General features: G+C 42.7%; 1 protein-coding gene across 5 annotated transcripts in view; it reads right to left on the reverse strand.

The window, feature by feature from the left end:
- ANKRD6 (ankyrin repeat domain 6) overlaps positions 1–19,624 on the reverse strand; it is a 121,936-nt gene that overhangs the window by 17,399 nt on the left and 84,913 nt on the right. For 2 of the 5 annotated variants that reach the window (XM_064447635.1, XM_064447634.1), the window contains 3 exons: positions 9,702–9,800; positions 1,379–1,477; positions 542–640 (listed from right to left, as the gene is read on the reverse strand). In XM_064447635.1, coding sequence (XP_064303705.1) covers positions 542–640; positions 1,379–1,477; positions 9,702–9,800 — 297 coding nt within the window. Of the gene's footprint in view, positions 1–541; positions 641–1,378; positions 1,478–5,347; positions 5,502–7,030; positions 7,365–9,701; positions 9,801–19,624 lie in introns of those variants that run through there. The other 3 variants (XM_064447633.1, XM_064447632.1, XM_064447636.1) reach the window with 3 other exon arrangements.

The raw sequence follows: 19,624 nt of genomic DNA on the forward strand, positions 1-19,624 counted from the left end.
CTAAACTGCTCTCAAGGTATTACAAATACCAAAAGGAAGATAATCCAGGTTCATTACAAGATTTTGGTAAGAGCCTACACTCATGTATTAGGAAGAACTTTCTAACAAAACATACACTATTTTTTTCCCCCTCTTGTGGCTTACGCTCATTTAGCTGTTTAATTTCTTTTTAAAAAATGGATTTTGAATGCCATTTTCCTATTAGTACAATTCATTTTCATTTTAAATCACACCAATCACAATGAATCCACTCGGCATAGAGAACCACAGAGATTTCCACAGGAATGGCAGAGCTCCTCAGCCACGATTAATGTGTCGTTCAATGCACTATTGAGTTCCTCCTGCATCAGCTGTCAATGTATGAATTTCCTAATGCCTATGGAGGAACCATCCAGGCGTAATAAATGCCAAAAAAAGAAGAAAAAAGTCCCACCAGAAGCTGGTCCCCCACCAGCTGAAAAATGCCATGGCCAGAAATCTCCAGTGCTGAGAATCTGCCACGTTACACCAGAACTAAAAGCTCCTCCTGTGTGGGTCTCACCTTGTTCTTGGCAAGAACGTTGGCTCCTGCTTTAACCAGCACTTTGGCAGACTGACTGAATCCATGCCAACAAGCTTCATGAAGCGCGGTGTTCCCATCCTGAAGAGCACACACACAAGAGGAGAAGGTTAGTGTGCTTTGTCCACATGCAGAGTGACATTGCGCTCAGAATGCAGCAGCTGTACGCCTCACCTGATCACTTAAAAAATAAAACATTTTCCTTTCCTTCTAGTTTATTTTCTATTTTATTTTTAGAAGAGGCTAAAATACTGTTATTTCTTTTGTTTGGAACTTGGAATTAGTTGTATTTACTCCCAAATTAAATTCACAGCCTGGGATTCTCAGTTTCTGGTAAAACCAAAGGTAACTGTGCAGTATTTTGTATCAGGCATATAGTATGGTTGTACATCTCTTTAATTCCTCCCTTAATGCACTGAGACCAGCCTCTTAAATCAAAAACTATCAGCCTGATATAAAAATAACTAAATTAGTAATTTATATTAAAGAGATGGTACAGCTTTTTTTCAATGTAACTACTCCAATTACTTTCAAAGCATCAGATGGGTGACAGAGCAGTGGCACGGGCTGCCCAGGGAGGTTGTGGAGCCTCCTTCCCTGGAGACATTCAAACCCTGCCTGGATGCGTTCCTGTGCCCCCTGCTCTAGGTGTGCCTGCTCAAGCAGGGGAGTAGATGATCTCCAGAGATTCCTTCCAACCCCTGCCATTCTGTGATCAGATACTTACTCAGGAGTATAAACCATAACTTTCTCTCTGAGACCTTAGTATTACTGGCTGGCAAGGCTGCCAGCCCACAGGGCTCTGCTTTTGCCTGTTACCTTGTCTTGTCTGTCCAAAGCACACCCCTCTTGAATCAGAGCTGCTATAACATCGGTGTTCCCTACGACAGCAGCCCGGTGCAATGCTGTCTGATCACCCTGCAAAAAGAAGCAAATTTGTAATCGGTACCGTTCCCGCCTCATTTTGGCTTAATGCAAATGCATACCACATACACAGGGGCTGCATCTTCCACACACGTACTGTTAAATCCAAGCTGCCTTTGAAAACAGTCTCCATAAACAACTATCGTTGAAGTTTCCAAGATTAATGAAGTTATTGGAAGTATCTGAGAGCTACAAACCAGCTGTTTACAGCAGCTTGCAAGTCATCACAATCCCTTACACAGCGCTGAAGCGTTCTAAAAATATGGTAGTATTAGAAGGCAGTGAATCTAACGCATTTGGCACTACGTGTCTAATAATCAACAGTGTCTGTAGGGAACTAAAGGGAATTACAGGCTGTCGTAATTCATCGTAATGATCCTCCACTACTTACACTAACTGGATGAGGCTCTCCCGTTTTGGCTCTGATTGCTCTATCAACCCTGCTTAGGATAAGGAGCATAAGACGAGATCGGTCTCTTCAGCACCTCTGATGGATTTACCAATTAGTGCTAAGAGTGGAGGCAATTTTATGATGAGGACCACAGCTGCAAGGCCATCAACTTATTTCATTCAAGCAACAGAGCAATCCTGAGGTCCAAACAACTTTCATTTCTCATTGACCTGCCACACAGCAGCAACAAGCAAGTTTCGTACATCAGTTTATTTTCTTTATGGTCAAGTTTCCAAAAGAAATTACGCTGATGCACTCATCCTGTCTGACTGCCCATCTACCTCCCATCTTAACAACTGTTGAACTCATTTGCTGAGCTAGAGAGCCCAAGATTAATTTTCTGCAAGCCTTCCAGAAACTGAAGGCTAGGGAGGTGCGAACTACTGGCCCTGTCCATCGGGGGTTATCTATATATTTTTATGTGCAAGTTGGTGAGACCATGATAAAAGAGGGGGGATAGGAGGATTTATGCAGCAGCGTCTAGGGATGTAAGACACCGACCAATGGGAAAAATCAGCTGCAGTAGCTCCACTGCTGCCACAAAAACTGGTCTTGGCTTTCCTTTGAAGTTGCTTTGAACCTGCAATCCTGAAGCACAGCCTGAGTCCAGGCACGAAGTCTAGCTTCAGAGCTACACACAGCCTTTTGGGGGAATGAATAAACAGAGTGGGGAATCCAATCCACTTGCTTATCTAGATAATGGTCACCAAAAACATGCAGGGCAGACATACACAGTGTATCCTGAGGAAAAAAAGCTTGCAGGAAGCTAGTCCTAAATAGATACAAAATTTCTCTGCTACAAATCTTTATCAGATAAGACCACATTATATTAAATACTGAAACTAGAGGAATTTCTTTTCTGTCCTGTAGTCTACAAGCCTTTAGATAACTGGTTAATTTGAATAATTTGTTCTCAAAGGCAATTAGCAGCTGACTTAAAAATTGCTCTTGGTGGAGTTCTTTTGTGCTAATGACACCAAAACAGTTATTAATGCATACGTGAAAAATGAGCATTGCCAACCACAACCTGTCAGCAACCCTTGTAATGCTAAATGCCACCACCAGTAAATCATTGTATTGGCTTATAATCATGAAGTTGATTTTTTAAAATTGTGTTGAGGGCTTTTTTTTTTTTAATTTGCCATCTATGTTTTGTCTCTAAAGGTCACATATTGTTACTTTTGTTCTTGTCCCATCCCACTGGGGTGGGGGGGAGTGAGCGAGCAGCCACGTGGTACTTAGTTGCTGACTGGGGCTGAACCATGAAATCCCTATTCAGACTGGAAATGTATTTTAAGAGATTTTGAACAAAGAAAACAATGGTTCCAGGAACCAGGACTTTCAGAAAAACATCAAGTATTGGAAAACTGACAGCGCGACAAGTTCTCTGAACTTGCATATTTATTCCAAATTTAAAGATAACAAAAATGTTATGAAAAATGCCTAAAATATACCACCTCACAAGTGCAAGTGTCAGATAGTTTCTAGTAACTATTACTGCACAGAAATCTGCTTGCTAATAAGCCAGGGAAGAACTCAACACCCTCTTTCAATAATGCATGGTACTGATGACTAGCACAGCTACTGCTACTGCAGCAGTGGGTAATGCGGACAGTGCAAAGGTCATTTTACCTGACTACCATGAAGTGGGAATCTGTCAACCCATCCCTGCCAACTGGTATTGCTGCACCAGCAAAACTACAGAAGACTTTATAATAAAGACTAAACCAATATGACATCTGCCATTGCAATGGATGGAGCTTGAACAATGAATGGTTGGTTTCTACTTCTTTACAGTCCGGAAAACTGATTGTGGAAAAGACCAAATTAGGGGCAGGAATGGAATGTATTGGTTTAGCTTGTAATTAGGGATCTTCTCGCTGGGCCAGTTCAAATCAAGGCTGTTCTTGTTGTTAGCCCAACCCCATCACAGTAATCGCAGTGAGGTCAAAGGCCATTCAGCTTTTTGGGGTTTGTAGGTGTGACAGCCACTTCTAATGGCATCTCAGTTAAAAACAAACACATATTTGGAAAGTGAGAAGCACTCCTCACTGCTGCAGGAGCAAGTCTCTCTTGGGGAGCCAGCCATTCACCAGGGGTACAGAGTGGTAACGGGACGGCTTCAGCCATGCCCAGGCTTTGTCTCATACTGTATTCTGGTCCCTGAAATGGAAGCTCGGGTAGGTGAAGGGGCACAAGTCCCACAGGCAGCACACTCAGTTGCCTCCTGCCCAATGCGTGAGCTTTGGTGCTGACATCTTCCCTACAGAAGCATGGGGAGAGCCAAGCATCTAAGAGTAAGGTCCAACCAGCACCCTGACTGGGTAAATAAATATCTCGTCCACATAACAGGGAGTGTCAAAGGATATCTCAAATCCTGCCTCACCCAGACTGAGGCACCTCCCAATGAAGAGACGGCAGGTATCACTGTCCTGGTGAAGGTCTTTACCACCCCAGGCCCTTCAGCCAGCAGGGCAGGACCTGGTCGACCATTCCCTCGGGCCTCAGCACACACATTAACCTTAAACTGCTTAAGGTGCTGTGAAAGCTGAACCACCAGATTTTTATGGCCTCTGCACGTGAGTCACTGAGCAACCCAGCCACAGATGGTGTAGCCCTCCTATAAATATCACTTGCCTGCACCGCTGCGTTTCTAACCTGTCTTGCCTCCCCATTAGCAGAGGAGCAAACCCCTTTCTTGCCTCTTATGGAATCAGATTAAACGAGTTATATTTTTTTCACAGTGTGAATTTTCAGACAGTGTAATCACTGACTCATGTATCTTTTTATTAATTGCTAAAGTAACTGTCTATGAAAGCACTCACCGGAGTTCTGCCTTTAGCAAGGCACTAGGGAGCTGCTCCAGAGGCTCAGAGAGAAATTGCACCAGTAAATGCATATTAACTGCCCAGACTATTATGTTGGCCACAACTTAAGATCCTATGTGTAAGCGATTTATCCCTTAGGAACAGACCACAGATCAGTAGCAATGAAGAGAGATAGCCCCAGTGCTGTGTCACGCAAATGTGACCTTGACAGAAATAACAGAGTCTGCCCTAAGCGCAGATAGCCTGAAACCAAAACGATACTTATGTGCTTAAGTGAGGCTTGGTAGAAGTAAAGCACTTAAGTCTACAATGATGCATCTTAAATTCCCTTCTGAAGCTGCTGCCTAGTCCTGAAAGCAACTCAAACTCGGCCATTTCCACTCCAACGCCCCAGACACCTCAGCTTGCATGCCACCACAGGGCACCACAGTCGTGGTGGCACCGAGGAGGTCCTCGTGTGGCACACACTATCCAGCACTGCTGCAGCTCCTAATGCAGACATCTCCCCTCCTCTCTCTCGCTCTGAAAGCACCCTCGTTGCACACTTGCTGGAAGAAGCTCCACGCAAGTTGCAGGTACACTTACCACCCTTTGAAATGAGGCCAGTGAAGGAGGTGGCTGCTGGCTCTTCTGTGGCAGCCCAGGGATTACAGTACTCATCCAGCTTGTCTTGCCGTGAGAGCACTGCTGTGTTGAACATGCTCCATTTCTAAGAAAAACATCTGTATTCGCTGGCCTAAAGAGAGGGAGATGCTGGTGGGAGACCAGGATGGGAGTCTGCATCCCCTGGTGCCAAGGATGAGGGACTGCACACCCTGCACGCTCTACCTGTAATGGGGCTAAAGAACAGCAAGGCCCAGCATCAACAGGTATGTTTCCAAAAGGTGAACAGAGAGCTTTCAGGAGAGGGCTACAGGCTGGGAGTCCTGAAGAACAGCAGATACTTAAATCTTGACCTTCTCCGTGGATTTTGGCATTACCTGTTTCTTTTAGCACTTCTGTGTTGGCTTGGCTGGTGGCAATTGCTCAGCGTCCTAGTGTTTGCAATTACCTCCTCAAGTTTCTTCATTTGCTAACTAGCTTAAAGCAGCAGATACAACCACTGGGACCAGGCACCTGAGAACTGGATACGCATCTATTTTACATCTGAAGTTCACCCAAAAGGAAAGGAAACAACACTAGCAACTTACAAAAGGGTTTCAGGTAGGTATTAGTACTTCTACCAGCTCTCCTGGGTTATTGGAGTCTCTACTATAGACTCTACTGCCCAAATTTAACCAGACTTGATTTACCCTAGTTTGTAATACATGATACTTTTTTCTTTCTCTGATTTAAAAAAAAAATCCTAGAACAACCATATTTTGTTTTCCTGCACAATCCTATTCTTCAGAGCATCCATCAGTTGTACAATCTCCTTTAAAGCCCCTCTCTAGTGTCACACTTTGCCTCCTTCACTGTCTTTCCATGTTTACAGAAATCACCAAACAAGCTGTCTCGCTACAGGAGAATTGCATCAAAATAACCAGCAAAAATTAATGCCTTCAATCCCCAATAACGAAGCGCTGTACAGCACTTGCAAAATCTTATACTATGAAATCAAACAAGTAAACTCATGGCAGAAAGTTCAAAATATTTTAAAGTTAAAATATAACCAAGTGTTAAATACTCGCAGGAGCATACAAGCATGTGTGGATATCTTGAAGCAGCTGAACACAAAGGCACTACATGTGCCCCAGTGTTTCTCAATGTTACTGTGCTGCTCTCCTCCTCCTTTGCTAAAGAAAGGTAGCCATCATGATACACAATAAGAACTTCACTCTGAATGATAAATGATGATGCATGACCAGCAGAAGTGATCAAGACATGAAAAAATAATCATGAACAAAACAAATTACAGCTTAAACGAGGCTGAAATGGGAGTACAGGAATAAGCCACTTTGCATATTTACATTCAGCTAGAAATGGTTATGAACCCTGCGTTATTTTTCCATTTGAAAATAATTTTCTGCTTCTTAAACTGGAGCTTCCAGAAGGGAAGCTTTGGGGCCCTGGGCCTTTTTTTTTAAATTAGCTTTTTTTCCCAGTTAGATTTTCCAAGAGCGCATACAGGGCAGGAAACTTGATGCAGAGCACCCAGTGCAAAGCCCGCCATGCAATCATGCACCGCAGAATAGCTCGGTCATGCCAGACCGCCAGGCCAAGGTTTCACAGCATGCAGCCATGGGAGACGTCAAGCTCAAGGCAGGGTTGATGCACAAGATTTCTAACCTCCTTCTCTCTTTCTGATCTTCTAGGTTCCTTCCTAGCCTTTCTCTTCTGGTTTCTCTTATCTTTTTCGTCCTTGATTTCCTTCACCGGGACAACTTTCTCCTTGACTATTTCTGAGGTGTGTGCTGTATGGATACTCATTGACCATTCAGAGATGGCATTGGGATCCCAGTAAGAGTTTTCAGTATTGGCAGGGAGAAGGAAAGAGTTAGCGCCAGGGGTGGCGTACTCTACAGAGCTGGACTCCACCGGTTGAAATTCATAATAATCCCACTCCAGGCCACTGGAGGTCATTCTTCAACTAATTCTTACGGCTTTTACCGTGTTTTAAAGACTGTATCTGTAGAACATGAAGTGAGTGTTTTAATCTCTCCATAACATTTAGCAACTTTTAAGTTTCTGCTTATCATGTGGCAGATGAAAAGTTAGTCTTGTATTTGTTCATTAACTAGAGAGAGTCAACTCCAAAATAAAATGTATTTAGGTTTCTCTTGTTATTTAGAAAATTGAAACATAGGCCATCTTTTTAGCACCTGGAGATTTTTTTGTGTTATCACAATCACACCACGGACAAAAATCAACTAAGTAATTTACTTTCCAATTAAATATGATACCTCCCCACTCTCATGAGCGATTTAATCTCTGAACCTAAATCTGTATTCCTGAAAAACAGCAATGAAATGTACAGATGTTAATCAACACTTGAAACTAAGATGCCTTCACTGCCAAATAAGCACACACTAAAAGTGACTGAAGGCATAATCAATAAATTGCAACTAAAAGAGAATAAGAACATATTCTGTGGGGCACAAATAGTGTCAAAATGAATTATACAAGGAGGAACCATAAATAGAGAACCTTCTTTGAAGACCTATGTAAAAGGAAAGCAGAAATATTTTAGTTAATACCTTTCACAAGCAAAAAACTTCTTCACTTGGAGTTCTAGCCTTCCTCCTCCTCCTCTGAGACAAATCTAAACACACCCTCTGAGACTCAGCAACTCCCGAGGCTCTCCTCAACCCCAACCAAATTACTAGTACTAAATACAGAGCGAAAATCAAAATACATTTTAAAGAAACAGTATCTGTGAATCAAACATGCATCTATTCTGTTCAGATTAGTCGCCACATTTAGAAGCAGTATTCAGCTGTTGTGAAAAATGCCCCTAAGAAATCTGCAAGGCATGTGAAATCGGTCTTCTATGAGCTGAATATTTCTACAGTGCAGGAGTCTTTGCTAAACTGTAATGATGCTAAACACTGATTTACTGTTTTTCCATCATAGCTATCACACTTACATATAAACAGCCTAAATTTTATTCCTAGAGGATTAAAAAAAACCCAGACTTACTCAAAAAAACAGTTTTCATAGAAACCCAGTTTGACCAAATCAGTGGAAATTCTTGCATTCTTAGAGCAGCAACTCGCTTTTCTCAGGAAAACTGACTGTACTTGTAAAGTACCTGTAATTTTTTCTTAAATACCCGATGAATCATTTTTGCTGGGAGAAGTGGAAAAACATACTCAGGATACACCTGAATAAACTCATACTCCTATTACACTTGCAAATCTGCTCCGTTTCACAGACGGGCATAGGGAAAGAATAAAGAGTGCAGGAAGCAAAGTTTCTTCCTAGAAAAACAAGTTGCCCTGTAGAAAGCTGGCTGCACCAGTACCCCAGTTCTAGGCTTGTCAGACAGACTGCTCACATCTCAAAGGGAAGCAGCTACTCATGCAGAGAAGGAAACCAGTTTTCCAAATTCTATAGATATTTAAAACTCCCTAGATGCAATCAAATGCCTAAGGGAATTTTCAGAAGGCACCCAGACATTTCCAGTGTCCTTTTAATTGCCAGACATGGTGCCTCTATTAACCATCTTTGGACGTCTAGGTCCTTTGAAGAATCTACACCTTATTTATTACAGGGGGAACAAAAGCAGCTCTTCCTCAAACTTGTCCCAGCCTGCTATCAGAAGTTAGCAACGAATCAGAAGAACTCATGGTTATTCAACTGCCGTTGCACATTTCGGCCGACACCTTTGTTCATTGGAGTGAGGTAACTAAAACCATGTTACCAGTCACTCCAGCGTGCCTTAAAGCCTGGCCCAAGATTAGAACTATTCTTATGGAAAACTCAAAGCTGGCTTCGTTGTGGTGATGCTTCACTAGACGATGGCCTCAGAGATGCAACCACCCCCACATCAAGCACAGATGCCAACAGGACGGTTTCCCTGCGATGCCACACAGTGCTCCGGGCAGCTGCCCAGTACTCTATCCACTGCGGCATGTGTCTACACAAAAAGCATCTCCAACTTCAGGCAAACATTGCAACGGATTGTGTCCCCTACCTGACATTCTCCAGTGGGTTCCCACGTCGTACAACAAGCTCTTTTTTCATTTCTGCACCAAACGGCAATGACTCTCACTCCTACTCACACCAGCCTGGTGCAACCAGAGCTCTTATACAGAGCTCTTGAGCATGAGAACCAAGCTATTCATTGAAAAACACCACATTTTACTTTGTCTCCCATGCAGTTTTTCATCTCCAAATTAGAAAATACAGATACTGATTTTGTTTTCATTTAATCCTACTTCAAAGAAGTGAAGGTCTACTCTTATTTGCAAATTACCTTTTCCCCTGCACCCCAAGCAAGAAGGTTGTATCTACTTACGTCATCCTGAATATCCAGGTCACAGCCTGCCTTCAACAAAACCTGGACAACATGGAGGTGACCCTTGTGGGCAGCAAGATGCAGGGGAGTCCGGCCATGCTATGAACGAGAAGAAAATAATAATACCTAAGGCAAATTTTTATGCACGTTTTTGACCAAAATTTTATCCTCTTTTCCTCGTTCTTCTGTTCATATTTCTCTCTCTGAAGCCTGTAATAGCAGCAATTGGCATATATTAGTGTACCAAACCTTTATTTTGTGTATGCTGTAAACTTCCTCCTCCCTTTCTGCAACATTTCAGTTTATCCCAATGATACTTTACAAAAGGGATCTTATATTCACATAAAGATACTTCCTTACAAATTCAGATCTGGCTTTGTGTCCATGCCTAAAGAGAATTCATGACCCTTTTGTTTCTGTCCCTCTGGAGTGCAGAATTGTCAACTGCTTTCAACTTCACTCCATATGACAAAGTTGCAACAGTGGATTAATTCATATATTGTAATGGGTGCCAGCTTTGCAACAGAAATAAGAATTATTGGACTATTGCGTATGACTGACACTCCCCTTAAAAAGAATGGAAGATGTATAGTCACTCCAGGTGACTTCATGTGTATGACAATCAACCTCATTTTGCTAAAGATCTGTCAGATTTTTTCAGACAATGCTCATTTTGAAACGTTACCAATCTTTAATCCACAGGAAAGTAAGAATATAGAAGTCATGAGTAAATCAATCTATAGTGTAATCAAGGATTACCTACCAAACAGCACAGAAAAGCTTTAATTAGGGAGATGGATACATCACAGATCTATGGTTTTATGAGAAAAAAAAATACTGGAATTTGGCAGTAAACTCTTTTTTTTTTAAAAAAACAGCATCTCCCCAACAAACAGGTTCCAAAAATCAAAGTGAAATTACAAGAGGAAAGCAACAGTTACTTGTAACTGAGCCCCGCTTGATCATCCTTTGGCAGAATTTAAAATGAAACATTTCAGGAAAAGGGGGATAGGCTGCTTCTTCTACAATAGCCATAGGAATGCTCAAAGAGATTGTAAGAGGCAGTCTGGACATCAGAGGAGAACTACAAGAAGCGATTCCCTAAAAATTTAACCTGTACAGCCTGAAAAAAAACCCCAACCTCATAACAGAGAACCAAGAATTACCTCCTGCTCTAGGAAGTATACGTGTGTGTGTGTCTATATGTGTATGTGTGTGTCTGTATAAAATCTCAAAGCATCAACATGAAAAGCAAGTGAAACACCCTAAGAACTGTCAAACAGCAATGCTCTAAAACCGTTCATTGCAAATTTTATTTCACTGCAATTGAGAAAACAGGATTCCACCCATTGGTAAAATCACAGACTATCTTCACAAAGAACTCCCTTTTCTCCACCAGGCACTTTACGAGACAAAGAACAGTTATGGTCCTCTTCACCTGTATTGTTATAAATCTATTTCTTCATTACGCTGCTGCGATTGTCTACTTTTCCATGCAAAGATTTACCCTGCAAAGGAAGATAAAGGGCCCTAATAGATCAGCTACAGAAGGAGCAAACACCTCAAGAGCTGGCTACCAGCGGCCTCAAGTAAGCAGAAGGCAACTATCAGCTTTTGAGGTTTTAAGCAACTTCTCCAGTGGGAAAGCTACTCTAAGTAAATAAAAAAAAAAGCTCAAGGCAGGATTGTTTTCACACAGCAAATCCCATACCCTCATAGGTGGTAAAGCCTCAGGAATTCAGCCTCTTCAGAGCAAAAAGGAAAGCCAATGTTGAAATCCACAGAACAGCTGGTGACAAGATGTCCCTGTCATTACTGACCAGTTGTGCCATGCTTTGAAAACATTAGAAGTTGATTCACTGTACTACATTATTGACCTGAAGGGCCTGACATAAGGGAAAACTCACCCACACTGACACAAGGGTCTCTCAAAACCCAAACTTTGATTCCGGTTAGGCGGCAGCAGCTTGTTCCCACATGGGAAACATCCATTCCTGTCCTGCCTAAGGCATGGGAAGGACTTACTTTCGGCTGTCACCACTGCCCTTGAGCGCCATCCAGCCTTGGGCACTTCTCACTCAACCTGGCCACAGGTCCCTAAACGCCTGCTCCTACAGCAAAGAGCACCAAGCTGCACCGAGCAAGCTTCCTTCTCCATCTGCCTGGAGGAGAGCCAGGGCGATGTCACCGTTCCAGGTAACTCAATAGGAGGAGGCATAAAAGTCTCCAGGCAACACTGGGCAGGGAGGGGAGAGAAAAAAAGAAAGGAAAAAAAGGAAAACAAAAAAAGAAGCCGGATCAACAAATCCTTCCCGGCCATGAACAATATGTTTGGATTCTGAATATGTGCTCCAGCACGTTCAGGTTTATGGGTTCTGACTTTCTACATTACTTAATGGCAATAAGTAAATCACCTAATCCAGGCATCTCACTTCCCAGCAGGTTACTAATATATCATGAAAAGAAATCTGTGCACAGAGCAGAAAAAATCCCAAACAAACCCAACCTGAAGCCAGCTCATGTACTTTAAAAGGAAAACAGCATCGACTACATGAATATATCCCAGCAGGGAAACTTTCTGATAAGATAACCATCTCTAACCGTTGAAAAAATGCTAAGGTGCAGCCAAAGGTACTGTGTTAAAAATAAACTATGAAAGCAGAGTGTGAGTTTATTTCAATACGAGGGACATGTTTTCCTCACCCAACGCACCTTCCTAAGCAATCGCCACACAGAGCGTGCCTGGTGGCAGGGCACAAGCACAAGAAAAGGTTGCAAAACTGCAGAAGATCCAGATCACATGACCTTCACCTGCCCATTCAGTGCCTTAAGGCACATTAAAATAAAGCCACCCCAGGGAACAGGCTTATCTGGAGGAGGCTGCCCTCTCCCCAGTGAGCAGCAAGTTCTCCTGTCACTGGGACCAAGCCGTCCCCAGCTCTCGATAGCTGGGCAGCCTCCCAATGCTCACGGCCAGCCGCAGGACATGGGTGCTGGAGGAGAAGAGGGCACTTGCTGGAAGAGGCTGCCACGGGGAGAGCTTCGAGCAAGCACTGCCTGGCTGTTCCTGTCACTCATCGAACAGAGATTCACCTTAACTGTGCATTTCCCCTGTCATCATCCCCAAGCATTCAAAAATGTCAGCCAGGTCCCCAAAACTCAGGTTTTTGTTTAAAAAAAAACAACAAACAAAACCAAAACCAAAAACCAGTTATTGAAATGGAAGAGTAGAGAATTATTTTTATTCCAGAAGGTTTGTGTCTTTCAAGATTCTCTATCCAAAAGCAGAGGTTCAGAGGCATCCCAGCTATTGGAGACCCCCAGAGAAAGACCTTCAGAGGCCAGAGCTACTGCATACATGCAGTCCTTGGGCTCTTCCCACTACAAAGGGACACCATAAAGGAAAAACTATGACCCTGCCCAGGATGGGAGAGTGGAAAGGAGGATGAGTTCCAGTACATTACACTGATTAGAGGCTCAGGCTTTTCGAAGAGCACCAATCATCTCAAGATTAATCATAACCCTGCAAGAACTGGAAATGCTAGGTTTTATTTTTCTTCCCAGTAACATCAAAATAAGAGCAGAGATGGGCTGTACAGCTGGACAGTGTTCCAGTACAGGCAATACAAACACTGGAAAAACACTCCCCCCACCTTCCCACACAAACATATTCATATGTCCACGGGTACGTATATAGATATGTACGCACACAGCAATCCAGAAGAAACTATGATGAAGAGACAAGGCGACCTGCGTGCCCGTCATGCAATCTTTGGAAAGAAACTTTCAGCAGGTCTGTGCCATGGTGGGAAGCCCCAGCAGCAGCAGCCAGAGCTGCTCTTGCCTGCCTCTGATCTTCCCCTTCATGTCTGCAGGTCAAACCAACAGCCCCTTTACACCAGGAGGAGGCTGCTGATGGGCTAATAGGACCTTTGTTTTTTTAATAAAATGTTTCTCTCACAACAATGCATCCTACCCAAAATACCTAGGAGGAAGAGGGAAGAAGGCAGACAAATTTTCCTCTGCGTGTCTCCTCCATAACGACATTTCACACTCAACACTGCAGCACCAAATGTGGGACTTACCTAAATACACACATGGGTCCTAGTGGGAGAGGAAACACATACAAACAAAAGTGTCTGCTGTAGATGCTCATTGTAAGGAGACAACACCAAACCCAGAGACTCCTCAACATGCAGATTACCGACTTAAAAGCTTGTGAGTGTTTCCAAATATGATCTGTAATGGTTTGAGGTTATTACAGAAATACAAATGAAAGACTGCTACAACTTCGGATTAATGAACCAATAAAGCAATCATTCACATAAAAATACGCAATTTGGACTTCTATTCAAATGTAAATAATTGTTTCAGCAGGCAACAAATCATACAAATCCTTCCGTGTCATGGGCTTATTGACAAAATAAATGGGACCTATTGCGCTACGGCTGCAACTTCCAACAACTGTGACACGCTGCAATAGCTACGGGGCGTATCAGGTTGCAGCCAAGCACAGTAAACAGCCACATGAATTTCAGCAGTAAAATGCAAAGGCACAGTTTTTGTTTGTATTTAATCTGTATTCTAACTTCCAGGCATCGACAAGCTGCTGTCGATGCATATGGTTTAAAAGGAGAATTTTCTTACAGCAGCTGCCAATGTCTGCACTCTGCAACCAAATCCATACCGGGGGGCGGGGCGGGGGGGGGGCCTTGGCACCACAAGCCACATGATCTTTCCTTGTGTTTATGTATTTGTAGATACTTTTATGCAAGTACATTCGGTTCTCCCTCTCACCATGCTCTTGTGCTGCACAAGGCCTGTTATTTATTCATCCATTCTGCACTTACACAAAAACATGCCTATCCACATTTTATTAGAAAGCTTGAAAAGAAAAACCAAGTCTTGTCACATTGTTCACTGATGATTTGTTAGACTGTTCTCCGTGAATAACCCGCTCGCTCAAGTCAGCAGAAAGTTCCTCACTGACCTGAATAGGCATTCAGCAAGTCCCTAAATGTTTGGTAGTCCCCTTTCATTTATTTTTATTTATTGTTTAAAACAGAGACAAGTAGTTTCTCAAACGGAGGGAGCACAAAAATATGAAAGCACCAAAATGTATTTCTTTTTTTTGTTCCTGTCTTAACTTAAAAAGGAAGAAAAAAAAAGATTGCTTTAAAGAACTCAACATGCTCTGAAGTTGAAATCCTGATGACAAGACTACAAATACTCCAGTATTATGAAAGTGTTACCATATGGCAGGTTTGTAATACAACTAGTTCAAAAATTAAATCAAACAAACAAACAGAATTACTGAATCAAAACAGAAGCACTACCTTTTTCATTTCTATGTTTTTTTCCTGAATTACCATTGCTTCTCCACAGAATTCAATTTTATAGCTATAATATTAATGGTACACCTCTGCAAAAAAGCTATATTCTGCTTCCCTTTGAAAAAATATTCATAAAACCCATGGCACTATAAAAATTACATTAAAACTGCCTCTCTACCTTTATGACTTCCTCTGGCAATGTTTTTCATGTGTAACAGAGACACAGCACACTCCTCTCTGTGTGCTTGCTAATACACAGCTTTTTCTGGCCCTATTAATTCTCACTACTGAATGCTGCACCCCGTGCTGCAATGCCCCAGTGGAACCCAAAGCCCAGTAACAGTTTGCTTTGGGGAGCTGTAATTCAGAGGTTCAGACCCGGAAATTTTATCTCCGGGCATGGAGCAAGCCCATGTTAAGTGCGGCTGTTCCCCCAGAATGCCTTGTTTCAGCCAGGCATCCTTGGGACACACCAGAAGTTGATGCCTGGGAGTTGAAATCCCTCTTCTCTCCATCATCCAGGTACCGTTCTGGGGAGAAGGTCAAGACAAGAGCCGACCTGATCTGAGGTGTCACTACTACCATTCCTCCTGGGCCACTCCTGGTGGTTCTCAGCCTTTCCCCTAACCTATCTCAACTCAGAAAATCCAAAGAAAAATAACCTTGGAAAAGGAAAACATCATCCTAGGAGGACAGCAAGGCAGGGTAGCTCAGCAAAAGTCCCAGTGCTTTAATGTCAAAGATGCAGCTGTCAATAACTTTACTGAAAGAAAGCTCTACTACAAAAGGGCTGAAACATGGGACCAGCTTTCTTGCTTGAAAGAAAAGACTTAATTATACCAGACTCAGTTCTTAATTTTCCAGCTTTTGCAGCACATTCACCAAAATACTTTATAAAAGCACCTCCTTGTTGGATCAGCCAGTCTGTATGATCAGTTGTTTGGGGTGTTTTTTGCCCTTCTCATAAAGAAAACAGCTATAAATTTCACACTTGTGAAGACTGTCAGACAAAAAGGCACAAAAATGGAAAGCACCTCTTCAGCCTACCAGGCAGAGCAGGAACAGCACACTCTGGTCAAGAAAATGCCCAAAACACAGCCATAAAGCCTCACGCACTGATATCCAGACAGTCTCTTGGTCACCACTCTGCATGGTCGGTTGGTGGCAGAGATCCCAGCACCAGGATGAGCGCTTGATGGACGTGCAATGCAGGGCCACCAGCCCTCTCCCACTCTGGGCTCCCTGGCATCAGATCATCAACAGCTCTGTGACCTCCTGGCCATCAGCTCTCCTCTATGTATTTTAAAAGGCCCCAAACCTGGAAAGCGCCCCAGTGTCCCTCACTGGAGTCAGGGAAGACGCTAGTGTTCACTTCCATATTGACTTCACCTGCACAGGCGGCTTGTATTAACCCTGTCAAAATGGAACAAGTGCATTCCTGAGGAAACACTGAACTGAGCACCTGGACACACTGATTCTCTATTGAATTCTGACTCCTTCACACTATTATTCTTCTGAAATCATTTAGTTAGAGGTGACAAAAACTAAATACTATTCTGCAGCTGAATTGTTGTTTACTGAAGCAGCAATTAACCACATAATATAACCTTCCCTATATATGATACAAAAAGTACTGGACAAGCTTGTCAGCTCTCCAGCATTTAATAGTACTTGGTTTGTTACAGAAAATATGCTTAATTTTTTTTAAACAATGCTCAATTCGTCTGGTTTGACTGAAGAACCCTCTAGCATTTAGCTCTAGATCCCGGTCACTTTAAGCTGTGGCTCTGCAAGTTGTTTTTCCACAAGAATCAGTCTATGCTTATAGATGCATATCAGAAATAAATTTTAAGCCTAAAGTGGTGTGGGAACTTGTTCCCTCCCTCCAAAGAGCTTTGTCTCAGCATGTCTCCTTCGAACAACACTCTGAGAGAATTCAGCAGGAATTTTGGCTGAGAAGTACAACCCCCGCCACCCCCACCCCCCCACCCCGCCAATTTTTTTCTTTGGAGCAAATCCCTAGAATTTAAAATTAATTGTACAGAACAAACTGAAGACTTTGAATAAAAGCAGAAGACATACAGGTACAAGAGAACTAAGACATGCATGTGAATAAATTTGTTTTTATGCTTCATTTGCAGTGAGTTTTATCTTGGTGAGGGGAGAGTGCTCTGGGTTTCAATTTATCTGAAAGCTTGATCAATAATTGTCCGCTACAACAAGCACGCCATCTAATTTCCATCCTAAAATTAACAACTCCTATCCTGAAAGTAGTTCTCATTTTGTGCCTCTTCTGCCCACTGAAATACTGCACAAGAGCCTCGCTCTCTGATGGCCAAAAAATCCCTTCAGATTTCCAGTTTAAATATACTTGAGACTAATTTGTATGTGCTTGCTCCTGTGACAACCTTGTCCTTGACTTTAAATGGCTCTTTCTCCTTCCAGCCTTTGTGTGTCACCAGATTAGCAAGCCAAGCTCTTCCAGGGTTATGTTTATACAGCCTTTCATAGGCAAATATGCACATGCTCTCCCTATGCAGCTAGCTGGCTGGGTGAGAGCCAGATGCAAACTGGATGCTGTGTAGACCTGGATAGGACATTACTGAGCCTGAACTGATGGGCTCTGATGAGGGCAGCAGCTTGGTCTGTTGCCTGTTGTTTCACATTGAGCTTGCCTCTATCTGGCTCATAGCATGGGAGGAGTAAGTGCGTGGGCACCTCCAAAACAGCTCACGCAAGTAGCCTTGGATGCTCCTTTGAGAGCCTCTCCACTCCTCTGTGCACTCCTCCACAGTCTTGCTGATGTGAATTCATCTCTTCTGAGCAGGGCTTGTCACCGGGCTACCCAAGTACCTTGCCCATACCATCTGCCAATGTGCCAGGATGCACCCAGAATGACAAGAGGCACAGCTTTTGTCATCCCCCCTCCCTGGGCTCCATAGAGATGACCCACAACCTCCTCTAGAGAATAGCTACAACCCCACAGCACCAGCTCAGCTACCGGGATGGCCTCAGAGCCCACCAGCAAGCATGGCTTTCCAACACCTGGGCGCAGTTTTGCCACCGCGTGAACTTTGCTTTGATTTCCACACAAGGACCGAACACCACAGCAAGTACAAGAAGCAGGAAGGATATATATTGTTTAGGAAAGAAAAACTCGTCAAGTCTAGCAAATCTGCATTTTGTCAAATTAACCTGATTTTGTGTTTGAAAGTCAGATCTGCACAATTTGCTTCTTATTGTAATTAACAGAAGGCGTTGATAATTGCATAATAAACAACCTTAACAATGAGAAAGTGTCAATTTTGCATTTGAATTGTGGATTATGGCAACTAATTCCATGAAACAGTTAAATCAGTGTCATGATTATCCTGGCAACCATTACAAAGGTCACCACATTTTATGTTCCAACAGTGTGGAAGCTGGATTTGAAATTACATTAATGCACAAATTTATACAAAGCATGGTATCCTGGTATCCTTTCAATCATTTGTGTATTTTCCCGTAGGTCCCTCAGCAGTCTCAAAGCTCATGATCTGAAAAAAAAAAACCCCACCACCAACCACAAAACCCTGAGCTACCATTCAGACATCTCTAAGTCAGTATTTCCTGATCTATTACTGACTACCTTTAATAGCTGCTCATCAGCTACAGAGCTGCCTGAATAACAGAGCCAAACAGGCATCTTTATGGGACCATTCATGTTTATTACATATGTGCTTTCTCTCTACCAACAAGAGGCCACTTAGTTTTGGCAAACAAAACTTGTCCCTGGGTCATTCCAGCTTTCAAAATAAATACCATCTACAACTCAAACACTGCAAAGGGATTGAAAACAACTGTCACTGACAGATAAAAAGAGGAAAAGACAGATCACTTATCAAATGTACTCACATTTGCTTTCTATGTGTAAATATTAGCTCCCATACATATACAATGTTAAAAACCAGTATGGAAATACAAATAAAACCAGATACGATGGAGAACAACAGTTCATCAAAACAAAATATGCCAAACTTTATGTTACAGCTGTAAATATCTAACTTACCTAATTCTTTTTAAGGGTTTTTGCTGATCTGCAACAGCCACTTCTACCTTACCTTTTATATGCCAGTATTATTTTTTTATAACATGTTGAGAGTTAGGAATAGGTGAATGTCAGTTTGAACTCAGTACCTAAGCAGAAATCCTTGGATGCTGACCTTATCTCGAAGGTACAGGGAACACAGTTTTCAACCACCAACTTTAGAACTGACTGGGGACTACAAGGCATGAATCAGTGAAGATGTCAGATATAAGCAAGGCTGCTGTATCAAGAGACTTCAGTGGCAAGAAATGTTTTCTGCATACCTTTACCCTACTGCAACAGGTGGCTTTCCCCTACCCCCTCACCCAGAAAGATGGGCGCTCTGAACCACCTTCCCTCAGCAGTGATGAATCGCTCCATTCATCGGTTCACACAGTGTTCAAAAAATCAATGCACGCTTTGAAAAATGTCGCTGCCTCTCTGCTGACACACTGCGTTTCTAAGGACTCGGCGTTCACCACAGCCACGTCCACTGGGAAGTGTATAAGTACAAGACATGCGCT

This window comes from Phalacrocorax carbo, chromosome 3 (assembly GCF_963921805.1).
Source record: "Phalacrocorax carbo chromosome 3, bPhaCar2.1, whole genome shotgun sequence".
NCBI classification, from domain to species: domain Eukaryota; kingdom Metazoa; phylum Chordata; class Aves; order Suliformes; family Phalacrocoracidae; genus Phalacrocorax; species Phalacrocorax carbo.